The sequence below is a fragment of the Schistocerca americana genome, chromosome 1, assembly GCF_021461395.2.
Source record: "Schistocerca americana isolate TAMUIC-IGC-003095 chromosome 1, iqSchAmer2.1, whole genome shotgun sequence".
Classification (NCBI taxonomy): domain Eukaryota; kingdom Metazoa; phylum Arthropoda; class Insecta; order Orthoptera; family Acrididae; genus Schistocerca; species Schistocerca americana.
In genome coordinates, this window is record NC_060119.1 from 855,930,956 (window position 1) to 855,947,210 (window position 16,255).

The window sequence follows — 16,255 nt, forward strand, 5'->3', positions numbered from 1 at the left end:
GAGTGAATTATCGCGTACATCGATTCGTCTCATTTTTATTGTACTATGTTTGGTTCGATTATACTTTGCAATTATCTGTGGGGGGATATCTACCCACTTGTACGAACTGCTAAGATTAAACTGCATCCACATTTGAGCTTTGATTGTTCTGTTCAACCGCTCGACGATACTAGCTTTAAGGTGGGTAAACGTGGAGTAGTGGTGTATGCCATACCGCGCCATCACAGTCTTGAAATGGTCATTGTAAAACTCCCCACCATGATCGGTTTGAAGATTGGTCGGGTATCGATTCGTTCCTGTCTGCAGCAGACGCTCAACCACCACAGCAATATCTCTACCGGTTTTCGTTTTCACAGGTAATGCCCAGGCGAATTTAGAGTATGTATCAGTAACCATTAAAATGAATTTCAATCCATTATTATGAGGTGAATATCGATTCATATCTACAAGATCAGCTTGCGAGAGGTCATCCAGCCCTTTAATCATGACATGTCTACGGGGGTATGTTTTGCGCGCTGGCTTGTGCAGTTCTCGGACCACAGCTTCCATACTTATTCGATGATACCTCTCTCTCGAAGCTCTGAGATTATGGATACAACCACATTCGAATGAGCTGTATTGCCAGCAGCAGCCGAAGCCATCAACAGTCGAAGTCTGTCTATTAGTTCATCTGGGTCATCGTAATATATATACTGCGGGACTTGATTGCTCACTCCTTTATGTTGAAAGTCTACACCCTCACCGACACTTTTAGTTAGCTCATTGAGTAAAGGTTGTATAATGGTAGTGTATTTAGAGTTTTCAGGCTTTTTCAGTGTTCCGTTGGGATTTTTGTACAGATCAGTCAAGTTAATTATTTCCCGATAGACTTTGCGATCATCGGCTGAATATTTTAAGTTTCTTGATGGCCTTAGGAAGATTAGGTTCATTAAGCCACGTGTTCTTTTAAACTCTGTATCCCCGATGCGTATTGTGCTATCGGATAAAGTTATAGTTTGAGAGCCCAGCATGTACAGTCTCGCCCTGCTGACACCAAATGTTCTATGTATCTTAACGGTCGGATACTGGTTGGTGAATTCTGCGATGGGTCATTACTATGCAAAGCTATCCTGGTGAGAGATTCGGTAACAGGTTTAAAAGTTTCATTTAGTGTTTGCTCGCGATCTATATGCCCCAACTTCAGCAAACGTAATTTCTCTCGAACTGCTTTGCGCGCCTGAATGACTTTATGCTTTGTCAACATCTCGAAGGATACTAATCAGAGCTCTGAATATCACGTGGTTTTATATATGCTTTGTTGTACTTCTTCTTCTCCTTTTTTCCTGCGCCACCTTCTTCAATAACAACGGCCTCGGCTTCTATCACGCCCTCAATTGCGCTAATTCTGTTAGCTATCCGGTTTTGGTTAATTGCAAGAAGTTTCTGGGTGTCCTCTAATTCCCTTACAACTTTAACTAGTCTGGACTCAAGATTTTGAAATTTGATATCGGTGTTCATTCGGGGAATCTGCCTTTGCACACCTAATCTCTCAGACTGAGCGGCCGCCATGTGTGCGAATTTGTCCATGGTGAAATGTTAACTGATGGGATAAGGTATTTTTGTACGTTTATATATGGAGAAAGTCTTGGAAGTTCCGGCTGTACCTACCGTCATTTAGTTTACGGGTTTTATCAATAACGAGAAAGCCGTATTGTGAGTGGTTCCAGCAATCAGCACATATCTTTACAAATTCATGAGCATGGTAAATGTGCTTTAAATTGAGGTTGTCTTGTTTGAATGCTATAATGAGATTTGCGTTGTCCCTCACCAGCTGTTTTGGGATTCTGGAATACGTTTGACTCAGATAAAATACATCAACACCCATATGACGACCAAAGCAGAAATATTTACGGATTTGATCTTGCTTTTCAACAGCGACATCGTCAAATATGAACGTTGTGTTAGGCTTTACCTCTTCAGGTGGGGGGACGTGGTCGCTTTGACTGAAGGCTCTGTACGTTACACCGTCTACTCCATCCAATATTTTCTTCAGTATCTGGTACTTGGGGTAAAAGAGTGTTTTGGAGAAGACGAAAAGGTGCTCGAAGCGGACTCCGTCTATGTGCGTTAACAGAGCCATGAGGACATTTGTCTTACCACAGCTGGATGGACCTACAATTATAGCTCGTATGAGTGGTCCATTCTTGTTGGTCTTCTGGTCTTGGTCATCATCAAAGGACCAGTCACCTACAACAAAGCCCTTGAGGCGAGGGTGTTTCACCCAGCCCGCCATGATACCTACTGTGGTAGGTCAAGGTGTGGAATACGCTTTTATATGATTAAAAATATGTGTTTGTGTGTAGTCACTATAGCGCAGTCACCTTACCAACTGAGCTACAGCGGCTACACAATAGAATGAACTCGAGGTGGTATGTTTAAAGGGAAGGAAGGCAGTCATATAGATAAACGTAGGTGATATTTTGTGTTGACATATAAGAAACACGCAATGACAAATTTAATATTATAAAATAATATATTTATTTATTAAAATATTTACAAATATGATCAGCATGAGAAAAAATCGGTACATTCTTTTTTAAGCGGTGCAGCAGAAGTACAGTATTTGGAAAATAGCTGCTCCTTGTATGCTTGAAATTCAGCACGTATATCTCGTAATGTTATGGGTGGATTACAATAGTCCGGTATTCCATCAGTAAATTTGAGTTCGACATTTTCAACACTTATTCGAGGAATAGCACAAGACTTGGTCACTGGTGTTATACACATACTAAAACAATGTTCTATATCATCTATGTGAATGCTACATGTGTGAAGCCAGTTAATGATGTCAGTGTACACTGCTTGAACGTATGGGCACCATCTATTTAGTCTCTCTATCGTACTAGTTAGAGCCATGTCTAAATTGAACAAGTTATCAACAGTGGGGTGATGCATGAAAATACTATAACCATCAGCACTTTTAATTTTTAGTGTAGCATCATCATACATTGATAGAATACTCACAGTTAGACTGCCATAGTACATGCCCTTGTAGGAGTGGGGTGGATAATATTCGGTAGTCATATGATTCTTGATTTGTGTTTTTAAACGACACAGTTCATCCCACTCGTAGTCAGAAAATTTCACTTTAATATTTTTGAGCACATTTTCCAGCACTAACACGGTTGAGAGGCTACCGTATTGTGAAACGTCAAGTCCTACATGGATACGTTTTGAACCACTAACTGTTAACACACAGCTTGAGGCGACCAGTAAAGGATGATGTGAAGCGGCGGTCGGTATCTTCTCATCCACGACATCCACACCAGCGCTGATAGCCTGCTGTTCTTGCACTGATGGCGGGATGTCCCTTGTGAGATTATGATCAGTGGATGGCGCGTACGAAGGAGCCCAGTACTGTGAAGCCCCGTCAAGTGCAGCCTCTGGCACCGACATTAACACCTGGCTATCCTGCTCCAGAATGCTGAGAAGCTGAGCTACAGGATCCTGCGTGGACGAGTCCGATGCCTTCACGTGCGTGGACCGGGACATGCTGGGACCTGCTGATGCTGGCGTCACGGGCGGAGCTGCTGGAGGACCAAGACGAATGTCCATAAGAAATGATGTGATGTTGGTAGAGAAATAATAATAATAGCAATAATAATAATAATAATAATAATAACCCCGTGGAGGCCCGGGAAAAGAATAGGCCTCCGGTATGTTCTGCCAGTCGTAAAAGGCGACGAAAAGAACAAACCACTAATAGGGCTAACCCCCCTTTTAGTGTGATTAGTTGGTTCAGGACAGAACTAAAGAAGCCTCGGACAAGCGCCGTCATGGTCGGGGACGACGCTTGAACCCTATGCCCGCCCACAATGGTAACGACACTGCTAGCCAACTGGAAAATGATTTAAATCCATATAGAGGTGTTTTGGAGGATATGCTTCCTGCAACCACCCTAGAAGGAAAACAAAGACAGAGGATGAGATGGTCAGATGAAGTTAATTACCAAGCAACAAACCTAGGAACCAACACAACTGGATACAGATCACAAGTATATACAACATTTATTACCAGATACCCAGAATTAATATTTTTAACAGAACAACGACTAGCTGATCAGATCCGTGTAATAATCAAAAATAACAGGATACCCCAGTAAGAATTAGAAAACATCAAACAACAAGTACAACAAATACTGGAACAAAATAATGTGCAATCAGAAGAAGAAGAAAGTACAGTAATGGACTCAAACATCCCAGAGCAAACAAACAAAGAACAACACGCATCAATTAAACAATCAGAGGAAAACGAAATCTTAAGACAGCCACCAGAACAAGCACAAATAGAACACGGAGTGACACACATGTTAGATATAGAAGAAAAATTTCAGCTGACATATATAGAATACAAAGACACAAATACAGACATTAGACCCTTCTTGCAGAGACCGCCAAATAACCAACAAGTCGAAACAACAATAAAAACTATCAACACAATCATACATAACAAAATAAATGAAAACACAACTATGGAAGAGTTATAACTACTGGTTTATATAGGAGCACTCACTACACTAAATATACACACTAGGCAGAGATCAGAACCAACCAACACACAGAAGAAACCCACAAAACCGGCATGGCAACACAGGCTACAGATCAGAATAGAAAAACTGAGAAAGGACATCGGACAGCTAACACAATTTATAAGAAATGAAATGTCAGAAAAAAAACGAAAAAGGTTAGGTAAAATCTCACAACAAGAAGCGATAGAGCAATTAGATGAAAAGAAACAGAAATTACAAGCATTGGCCAAACGACTTAGAAGATACAAAAAAAGTGAAAATAGAAGGAAACAAAACCAAATATTCAACACAAACCAAAAGAAATTTTACCAGACAATAGATAACACACATATTAAAATAGACAATCCACCAAACATAACAGACATGGAACACTTCTGGAGCAACATATGGTCAAACCCGGTACAACATAACAGGCATGCACGGTGGATACAAGCAGAAACAGATACATACAAGATGATACCACAAATGCCTGAAGTGATAATTTTGAACCAGAAGTCACCCAAGCAATTAATTCTACTCACAATTGGAAAGCCCCTGGAAAAGATAAAATAGCAAATTTCTGGCTAAAGAAGTTCACCTCAACACATTCACATCTAACTAAATTATTTAACAGTTACATTGCAGACCCATACACAGTCCCTGATACACTTACACATGGAATAACTTATCTGAAACCTAAAGATCAAGCAGACACAGCAAACCCAGCAAAATATCGCCCAATAACATGCCTACCAACAATATACAAAATATTAACTTCAGTCATTACACAGAAATTAATGACACATACAACACAGAACAAAATTATAAATGAAGAACAAAAAGGCTGCTGCAAAAGAACACGAGGATGTAAAGAGCAACTGATAATAGATGCAGAGGTGACATAGCAAGCTAAAACTAAACAAAGGTCACTACACTATGCATACATTGATTGCCAAAAAGCTTTTGATAGTGTACCCCACTCATGGTTACTACAAGTATTGGAAATATACAAAGTAGATCCTAAATTGATACAGTTCCTAAACATAGTAATGAAAAACTGGAAAACCACACTTAATATCCAAACAAATTCAAATAATATCACATCACAACCAATACAGATTAAGCGTGGAATATACCAAGGAGACTCATTAAGTCCTTTCTGGTTCTGCCTTGCCCTGAACCCACTATCCAACATGCTAAATAATACAAATTATGGATATAATATTACTGGAACATACCCACACAAAATCACACATTTGCTGTACATGGATGATCTAAAACTACTGGCAGCAACAAAGCAACAACTCAACCAATTACTAAAGATAACAGAAGTATTCAGCAATGATATAAATATGGCTTTTGGAACAGACAAATGTAAGAAAAATAGCATAGTCAAGGGAAAACACACTAAACAAGAAGATTACATACTGGATAACCACAGCGACTGCATAGAAGCGATGGAAAAAACAGATGCCTATAAATATCTAGGATACAGACAAAAAATAGGAATAGATAATACAAATATTAAAGAAGAACTAAGAGAAAAATATAGACAAAGACTAACAAAAATACTGAAAACAGAATTGACAGCAAGAAACAAGACAAAAGCTATAAATACTTATGCTATACCAATATTGACCTACTCATTTGGAGTAGTGAAATGGAGTAACACAGACCTAGAAGCACTCAATACACTTACACGATCACAGTGCCACAAATATAGAATACATCACATACATTCAGCAACAGAAAGATTCACATTAAGCAGAAAGGAAGGAGGAAGGGGATTTATCGACATAAAAAACCTACATTATGGACAGGTAGACAATTTAAGAAAATTCTTTATAGAACGAGTTGAAACTAGCAAAATACACAAAGCAATCACTCATATAAATACTTCGGCTACACCACTGCAACTTCATAACCACTTCTACAACCCTTTAGATCACATAACATCAACAGACACGAAGAAAATAAATTGGAAAAAGAAAACACTACATGGCAAGCACCCGTATCATCTAACACAGCCACACATCGATCAAGACGCATCCAACACATGGCTAAGAAAAGGCAATATATACAGTGAGACGGAAGGATTCATGATTGCAATACAGGGTCAAACAATAAACACCAGATATTACAGCAAGCATATTATTAAAGATCCCAATACCACAACAGATAAATGCAGACTTTGCAAACAACAAATAGAAACAGTAGATCACATCACAAGCGGATGTACAATACTAGCAAATACAGAATACCCCAGAAGACATGACAATGTAGCAAAAATAATACATCAACAGCTTGCCTTACAACATAAACTTATAAAACAACACGTTCCCACATACAAGTATGCACCACAAAGTGTACTGGAGAATGATGAATTCAAATTATACTGGAACAGAACCATTATAACAGATAAAACAACACCACATAACAAACCTGACATCATACTCACCAATAAAAAGAAGAAATTAACACAACTAATCGAAATATCCATACCCAATACAACAAATATACAGAAGAAAACAGGAGAAAAAATTGAAAAATGCATCCAACTGGCTGAGGAAGTCAAGGACATGTGGCATCAGGATAAAGTTGACATTATACCAATTATACTATCAACTACAGGAGTCATACCACACAATATCCACCAGTACATCAATGCAATACAGCTACATCCAAACTTATATATACAACTACAGAAATCTCTAATTATTGATACATGTTCAATTACCCGAAAGTTCCTAAATGCAATATAACACATACCATACAGTTAAAAGGAAGTGACGCTTGATGAAGGTCCGCGTCACTTTCCACTTTTAACCAGACTTAACGTCTGAGAAAGTAAAGAAATAATAATAATTTGAGGACTTACTTTTCTGGTGCTGCTTGCTCCTCCTATTCTGGTGTGGTGGTGACTGACGCTTCATCTTGACTGACTGGAACAGAGTTGGAGGAGCTGCTGGGTCCTCCTTATATAGAAGCCAACTACATCATCATGATGCTGTGCTGCTATTGGTTGAATAAGGTGAACACGTGACCTATCGAAGTGCTCTCTAGCGGAGAACTCGTGAACTAGATCAGTTCGTCGCTCTGCTGGATCGGAGGCAGTCGTCTCTTGTGGGCTGGGAGCTTATGTGTGGGCTTTAGAAAAGCAGATGTTTCTATGAGATGGGTAATGCATTTTTAAAGCATTTCGTTGGAGGGAATTTATTTGGAGGACTGTGTTCTTATTCATATGTTCCAGGATTAATGCACATTTCCATTCAGCATGTAGGAGGTTATGGGGGCAGTCCTCAGCTGTATGCATGCAAACTACACTGCTGTTAAACTCATTACGGTCGAACACCAATAACTCATCGATTGAACACATTCTGCAGGATGGGCTTCAGTGGTATATACGTTGTATACGAATTGTCACTGTGTGCTGTCCAAGTGGTGGCGAGGATTTGAACTAATTCAGTTGGAGCGCGGACGTCGTCGTGACTGCACTGTGATATCAAAGATGTGTCTGCTGACTGTGTTGGTGATCAAGTGACGACCGTACTGCTTGAAATAAGAGTCTTCAGTCCCTTCCCCCTGCAAAATCAAAGGACGTGAATTACATTACTATCAGTGTAGTTAATTATTTGACGCGATTATGATAGGTTACCAGTGAAAAAAAAAAAGATAAGTGACGGAGAAAGCTCGTACATGTGATCAATTATGGTGTTGGGGATTCGAACTTGTGATAGATTTTTGTTATGGATGTAAGGAGAATGACTTTCTCACCGAGAAAACCGGACACCTTGAATTAATAATAAATGATAATAATACATAGAAGTACAGTTTTCGAGAGAATATCGTGTAGGAATTTGAATTTGGAGGGAATTTTCTAGTGGAGGCAGGTCAATAATAATAAATAATAATAAATGATGATAAATGATAATGAATGTTAATAAATGATAATAAATGATAATGAATGATAATGAATGTTAATGAATGATAATCAATAATAATAATAAAGACAAGTACGGTCTTTGCATGCATTATCCTGTTGGAATTCAAACTTCCCGCCATTTTTTTTCATCTGGAGGCTTAAGTAAGTGGACATAGCACAATTGGGTTATTTTCCCGCCAAAATTCAAACTTCCCGCCATTTTTTCTGGAGGTTAGGTTAGTGGATATAGCACAATTGACCTATTTTCCCGCCAAAATCCGCCATCTTGGATGACATCATGCGCTGTTGCCAAGTCTACATGCCGCCATCTTGAGTGACGTCATCGCCGCCATCTTGAATAAATTTGGCAACAATGGAGAGTGGGGTGGCACATAGGTTGTCCCCCTACTCACTTGCACGGTGACCATTCAAGAAGGTCTGTCACTTCTGCTTGGGTTAGTATCTAAAAAGAGTTCCTCTGAAGGTGTATCAGTTTACTTTCGTTTGGCTTGTTAAACATCTACAATTTTCAGAGAAGAGTCATGAGTGGCGAATTTTAAGTAAAACTAAGACATTTCTGTTGTTGTCATGTTAAAATTTGCTTCTTTTGCCAAAACACAGCCGAGTTTACAAAATCTCACTTCACAAACATTTGATGCAGACGCAATTACGAGAGAATTCTGAAACAGTGGTTTTGTTAAGTTTATTAAGTGAGGAACTGAGGAAAAGTAAGGTCAGTAGCACCTCCTCGGTACAAAATAAACGTGTAATGTCTTCAACTGTGTTGTTCCCAAATCCACAGCATTTCTCATTTCATGGCCCTTTAAACTTAAATTCTTTAGTTAAAAAAGTCTGTAGTTAGTGTAATAACATTGTAGATAAAGACGTTTTGCAGAGTGCAAATGTTTTGCAGAGTGCTACCATTTGCCAAAACCTCTTTTCGGTACCTCAAATCGTTTATGAAATATGATGAATGTTGTGTCTATCTCGCTCTGTTCTTAACGCTGGGGGGCGCGATCGGAAATGAGGGCGCTACATAAGATCCATGTTCTCGAGATTGCAGACAGATTGAGTCTTCGACGCAAGCCTAAAGAAAAATTCGATATGATAGCTAAATTTCACATGCAGCAACATATTACGCAATATGCACCAAACGCAAAATCATAGCGACATCTATTTTTCATTGGGAACTTTTTCAAATTTCTAGCAATGTCTTAATTCCATGTAAATATCACAATAACTATAACCATTAACGAAATGATGGTCACATCACCATGAACCTGGCATATAAAGCTATAAGTAATGCAAGAAGGAAATCTTTTTACTGAATAGTTTTCGTAAAATCGTTTGAGAAAGATCGCAGGGCGTGTGCCTCGAGTCTATCATCACCGACCAGCCGAAAGGTGGCAGACACTGTCGGCTTGCCGTTATGAATAAACAAATGGACTCGTCCAGCTCTTTGGAAGAAAATTGGTCACTGCGCATCGGTCACTGTATCCTGCGCGGACTCTTAACTGAAAATGAACGAGAAACTAATGCGATATGAATGATCCGAAATGAAGGGCAGCTCAATGTTTCTGGTAGTGTGCTACCACGGCTAAAAACATAGTCTGCGTTGCTAACCCTTGAGGGAGGCTTCACTGAACAACCCCTTTTACGTTTTTAGGGTATGTAGACAAACGAACAAAATTGGAATCAAAATAGATTTTTATAGCCTGCTAATGTCATATCAGGATTTTTAATAAATTAATGTTTATGGTAATCACGTAATTATTCTGACTTACCTGTGTGGTAGGCACATGTTTCCGCAACACATTGATGATTTGCGCAAAATTAATTTTCTGAGAGAAATTTGCATATTAAGTGTATGCACTTGATTAAATCGACATGTGGTTTCAGTCACTCGATTCGTAATTATGGGTTGAACGTAACGATCGATCTTGCCTCTCCTACATGGGCATGAATCACTCTCGAAATTTTTGTGATCTGCAACTATGGAAAGATTTTATATACAGCTATGTGATACCCAGAGATACGCTCGGATATCGGTTCTTCTGTCATGAGTGATAGTGAGTAAGCGAGCTATTGTATGTGCATTTAAGTCGGCTGCTCTCACTTAGCTGCCTGTTCTTGGGTAAGCGTAGCTCGTGATGGGCACTTCCCTCCCCTCTCCACGCTACTTCCTCTACTCACACGATGTGGTGGCACACGAAACATCACTGCCCAGCGAGGTGAGCAGAGGTATATGGGCAGGAGCACGCAATATGCATTGTGGTACTGAAGTAAGTATACATTATGTAACGTGTACATTTAATAACTTTTAATGCGGTTTATGTTCACTGACGTAAAAAAAAAGTTCCATTCCCCACTTCACGCTCTTAGGAGTGGATTGTTTTTTCTTCCTAAAATATCCTATGTTCTTCGTCACGGTGCAAGCTACCTGCATACCAAATTTCAACGAAACTGGTTCAGTGGGAAAACGTTAACTGAAAAAGTTACTTTCACATTTATAATATCAGTAAGGAAGTATGGATTAAACACGCTGAGGATCGTACAACCAATGTATTCATTAAGTTGAATCGTATTATGTAGAACATGGAAACCAATAAAAACATTTCCACAAATATGATAAAAGTTCAAAAGTCAAAGAGTAAAGAGCTTCTTCAAAAAGTAAGTATGTTTTCCTAATTCCGTTATATTCTTCAAATCAATAAATACGTTGTAGTACAAACTTTTTTAAGTAGCCTATGTTCTTCCACTGGGTTCAACCACATTTCTTCAAAATTGGTTCAGCGACTTAGTCGTGAAAAGGTAACAGGCAAACACACTTTTGTATCTGTAATATTAATGTGGATTACAGATCATTAAGGACAATTAAAAGTAAAATAAGCATAACTCGTGAAGTAAACGAGAGAGCAGGCCTTTACCTGTTCGCTGAGCAGTACCACGAGGCCTATCCATACAGACAGAAGAAGGGATTAGTAGGCATTTGAAACGTTTCCTTTTATGTATAAACAAATTTAAACCCTAAAAATAAAATAATTTATGCAAACCTACGTAAGGAACACTAATTTTTGTATTAAATCCGCGTATTGTCTTTAAATTGTCTTATAATGTAATGTATTAATTTTTAAATGTGAGAGAGCATACAGATGTTAAAATTAGTAAAAGAGAGCAACTGTATTTTTTAATTGTCAAATTATGCATCAGACGCAGCGCAAGCGGCGACAACGATCAATTTGTTTGCGATCAGCGAAGTCTCTTGAATATTTTTCCACACAAGAGGCTTTGAGAACAGAAAGAGACTGAGGGAAAATGACAGTAAAGTTACGTTCAGTTGTCTGCTTGTATATGAGGGTTGTCCAGAATGTAAGTTCCGATCGGTCGCTAAACGGAAACCACATTAAAAATCAGAAATATTTTATTTGGCAGAGTTAGCTACACACAGTCGCCGCTCCGACTTTGACATTTGTCGGAGCGTTATACCAAATTCCCAATACCATCGTCATAGAAGGAAGCCGCCTGTGCTTTCCGATAATTCCCTACGCTGGTCTATAGCGCGTAGGCTGCACCCAAGTGTTGTCTTTATCTTCGTATCCAGCATTACACGTGAACAGAGATGATACTCAGGACGAGCCAATTAGGGCTGTGTTGTGAGTGATCGAACACTTCCCATCGAAAAGGCTGCAGGAGCATCTTCACTGCCCCTGCAGAGTGCGGCTGGGAATTGTCATGAAGAAGGAAGTGCGTGGCAGTTGTGTTAGGTGGGCTGCATTCATTAAGGCGAAGCCTCTTAGCGGGCCCTCCTACTTGGCGGGAGACATAGTTGTTCTGGGCACCTTTACTCGCTCACAGTGCGCTCCCAACTGAAAAGAGCGTCTTGATTCGATAGACGGTCATACTAGAGACACTACCCAATACATCTTTCCAAACTTCATTGGGTTTTCACTGTGGTGTCCATTTCGCGAACGATCGGAACTTACTTTTTGGACAACTCTCTCTCTCTCTCTCTCTCTCTCTCTCTCTCTCTCTCTCTCTCTCCTGAAGCCCGCTCTTTATTGACGTCCCAACTCTCTCAAAATGATCACTCTCTCGAATGATTTTGTACCAGGAAGTTGTAGTTAAAAGACATTTTCAAGGTGTGTGAAATATTTATCTGCGTAAAAGTATCGTCAAAATATGAATTATGGTTATTTTTTACCAATGTAAACCTTGCCTGCCAACTTTTCTACGTTCCAGCTAGGAGAACTGCACGACTGCCGACATAACGTTTGCTGTCCGCTGTCGAACAGCACTGATGTTCGAATTTGTAGCAGCCACTCGTGCATCCCTGAGATCTGTTAAGCCGATCTGTAAACGCCGTTTCCGGGCAGCGCCTCTGTGCTTAACGCGTAATATTAATGATCGGCATATGGTCAACAAACGATGTGCGTGGTCAGTCCACTCCACGGTATCAAAGCAGGGTAGACAAAATCTTAAATTACTAATTTTCTCTCCCTTAGTGGTAAATTTATCTGTGCCGTGTTATAATTTAAACTTATATTTTTTCGTATTTTTTACTTGGCTGCTTCTTTTAATTAACGGAACTCCATTTAATTTGCTCTTATCAAAATTTATCTTTTAGTCACCATTAAAGAGCGCCACACGAAATAGAGAAAACTTTCTATTTCAACATAATAATTGACACTGACTTGAGCGCGAGCGCGGCCACGTCCGGGTAGAGCGGCGCCAGCTCTCGGATGCGCAGCTGCACCAGCGGCAGCAGGAACTGCAGCAGCAGCGACACGCACTGCGGCTTCGGGGAGTCCTTCAGCTGGCCCAGCACGCCCTCCGTGTCCTTCCGGAAGCTGCCACAAGTCGATGTTAACTTCGCTCACACTACTCTTACGTCTAGCTTATTACCTGCTCCTTTTTCACTGCTTGCCGTATTTTACGAGCTATAAGACACTACAGATAAGACATCCTTAATTTTTAGCATTTTTAAAAAATAACATTTTTACCATTTTTGTTGTTAGATTCCAAAGCCTGACTAAAAAAATTCTTAGCTTATAAAACCGAACTGACCTTTAAAATCCCGGAAAATCGTCATCTGAACTTTCTTCTTCTTCTTAATCTTCTTCGTCATATTTGTCCTCATCATATATAAGATGGTCTTCACTGCTATCGAGTGCGTTACTTATGCCGCACTTCTTGAAAGATTTGAGATTTTAAGATTTAACAATAATGTCTTCCCTCACTCTAGACCATTACTGTTTTACCTAATGACACACTTGTTTGATTGTAGGTCGTTTTAAAGCTCCCTTGGTCGTGAATTCTTGATGGGCTTCATCCATAATCCATTTGTTCCATTCTCTCTCATATACACTTTAAATGTTTTATTTATCAAAAGGTTGGAATTGTGAAGGAAGTCCTCTCGGAATAACACCAAGCTCTGTATTTCCCTGTCTGAATTTCCTTTTCACAGAATTTTTCAAAGGATCACCAATCTGATCTAACACAAAAAGACAACTATTCTTCAATAACGTATCTTTCCTTCTCTCCCACACTCTGTTAATCCATAATTTGATACCAGCGTTGGCCAGCTAATCCTTGTCATGCACATGAAAAAAACTCTTAGCGATATTTCGGAAGGTTTTGGCATAGTTTTGCTACTGAAAATGATAATTGGATTAAGCTTAGTTCCGTCAGCACAACACGAAAGGACAATAGCGTAGTGCATTTTTTCATGTCCACTTGTTTTTGAAGTCACAGTTTTAGCATCTTTCATGGTATCAGTTCTGTTACTCGGCAGATGAAATGTCAGAAGGGTTTCGTCCATATTTGCTATTTGGTTTAGTTCCACGCTAATTCTCTTTCGATGTTGAATAATAAAGCGACAGGGGAAGATAATATTTTCTCTTCATAATTTTGTGGCATTTTCTGAGATAATTTGGTTTTAGTTCGCATGCTAAGTACTTGACGCTTTATAAACCTGTAGCATCAACCAACTCCACCCTTAAAGTCTGTTAAGTTCCACTCTAGTGCTAGCTTACGAGCGCGTATTTGAATCGTTCTTGTATTAATTCCAACGCCATTTTGACTGTGTCCTTGAATCCATATGTCATATTCTATTTTTAGACATTTTGCATTCAGTCCTATTTTTGCACATTTAGTCTTCCTCATTTTTCTCATTTCCTCTTTACTAGCCCGCCAATCGCGATGGTTTTTTTCTATCGGTGGGCGGCTGATATATCGCTCAGCTGCTCTGTTTCCACGTTCTTCTGCATATGTTATTTCTTTCAATTTATAGCCCTCATTTTTTCCCATTGCGAAATTAGCTACTAGCAAAAGTATTGTTCTGCTATCAATGACACAAATCACTTTCTGTTCAAGTTCACTGGCACCGTAGAGTCCAATGACGCATAATAATGTTCTGGGTTTGTGATGGCGGGGCGAGAAGGAGACGTTGTTAGCAACTCATGTTCGTCGCATCGGTGCACTACTACTGTCAGATAGAGATAGGTTTCCCTCTGAATGGAATATATGGCCATTTTTAAGAGTAGTGGGAATTTTGAATCAAACAGTGGACATTTTTATGCTAATTTCGAGTATAAGAAGTGCCCGAATTTTTGAGACAATTTTTCTAAGAAAAAGTGCGTCTCATAGTCCGTAAAATACGGTATATGAACACAGAGAGAAGCGTTGTTGTCTTCTCCTTTAGTCATAATGCAACTATACTTGAAATGTTAATGCTACTTTTTATACGAATAAATATGACTCCATCAGTAGCCAAATTTGAGGAAAGTAGACGAAATTTATGAGGACGAAATTCACACTGAGAAACAAGAAAAAAAAAAAAACGCTGAGCTGAGGCTATAATAAGTGTTAAAACGGATCATCCTATACCCGGACAATCATAACTGCTTGACATAGACCTCGCGTTTCTAGTATGCATACTAAAGGGACAGACCCTAGAGTTAATACATTCTAGGATGTTTTACAGCTATCACGGATGCTGGTGTAAATGAATTCATTTTCTGCTCTAAAACAAAAGTTGCCGTCAGTATTTCAAACATATTTACGGCAGCAATTTCAGGTGGCACTATTTGAGCTGGTAAAATTTTCGGAAGAATCCACACATCGAATTTCCGATACGTCGCATAAGTGATCACTGCAATGACGCTATATCGAACGTACAATATCGATATTTTGATGTATCGGATCATTGATATGTCACCCAGGAAGACTCTTATTTGAAAAAGAAAATAGTTGTTAGGTTCAAAACAGGGAAACTGTTACTATTTATATTTATTCTTTGAGAGGTAGGTCATTGTTGATTTACACACAACTTCTATCAAAAATTTTCACTGTTTTTAAAATCAAGAATATTTGTTATAGAGGATTAAATATGTTAGAACTGTGGCAACACAGTTATCAGAGGGAAAACAGTTTGCTAAATTGTTAAAGGAAGTAATAGGTTGATGTGAAATTTCCAGAGTCTTCAAACAATAGTTAATTTGGTAATAGAGAGTATTGTATGGACACAATTTCTATAGAGAGGTCCACGTTTGTGTGTAGCGAACAGATTCAGATGGATGAACGTTGCAGTAGTTACTCAAACACGACATTTACACAGGTAAGTTGGCGCGCAGAGCTCATAACGTCATTTGATAGGATGTGTGAAATACGGTGAAAAATAAGGTGCTGTGCAAAACTTAAGCACGACAGTAACTTTCGCTTTATATGTCACTGCCAAAGAACATACATCGATGAAACTTGGGAGCTGGTAAAGTATAGTACAGTACAGA

The 16,255-nt window shown here is 39.1% G+C and overlaps 1 protein-coding gene across 1 annotated transcript in view; it reads right to left on the reverse strand.

The window, feature by feature from the left end:
* The window catches only part of LOC124594658, a 166,041-nt gene that overhangs the window by 103,458 nt on the left and 46,328 nt on the right, over positions 1 to 16,255 (reverse strand). The window contains exon 5 of the mRNA XM_047133030.1: positions 13,160 to 13,315. Coding sequence (XP_046988986.1) covers positions 13,160 to 13,315 — 156 coding nt within the window. The remainder of the gene's footprint in view (positions 1 to 13,159; positions 13,316 to 16,255) is intronic.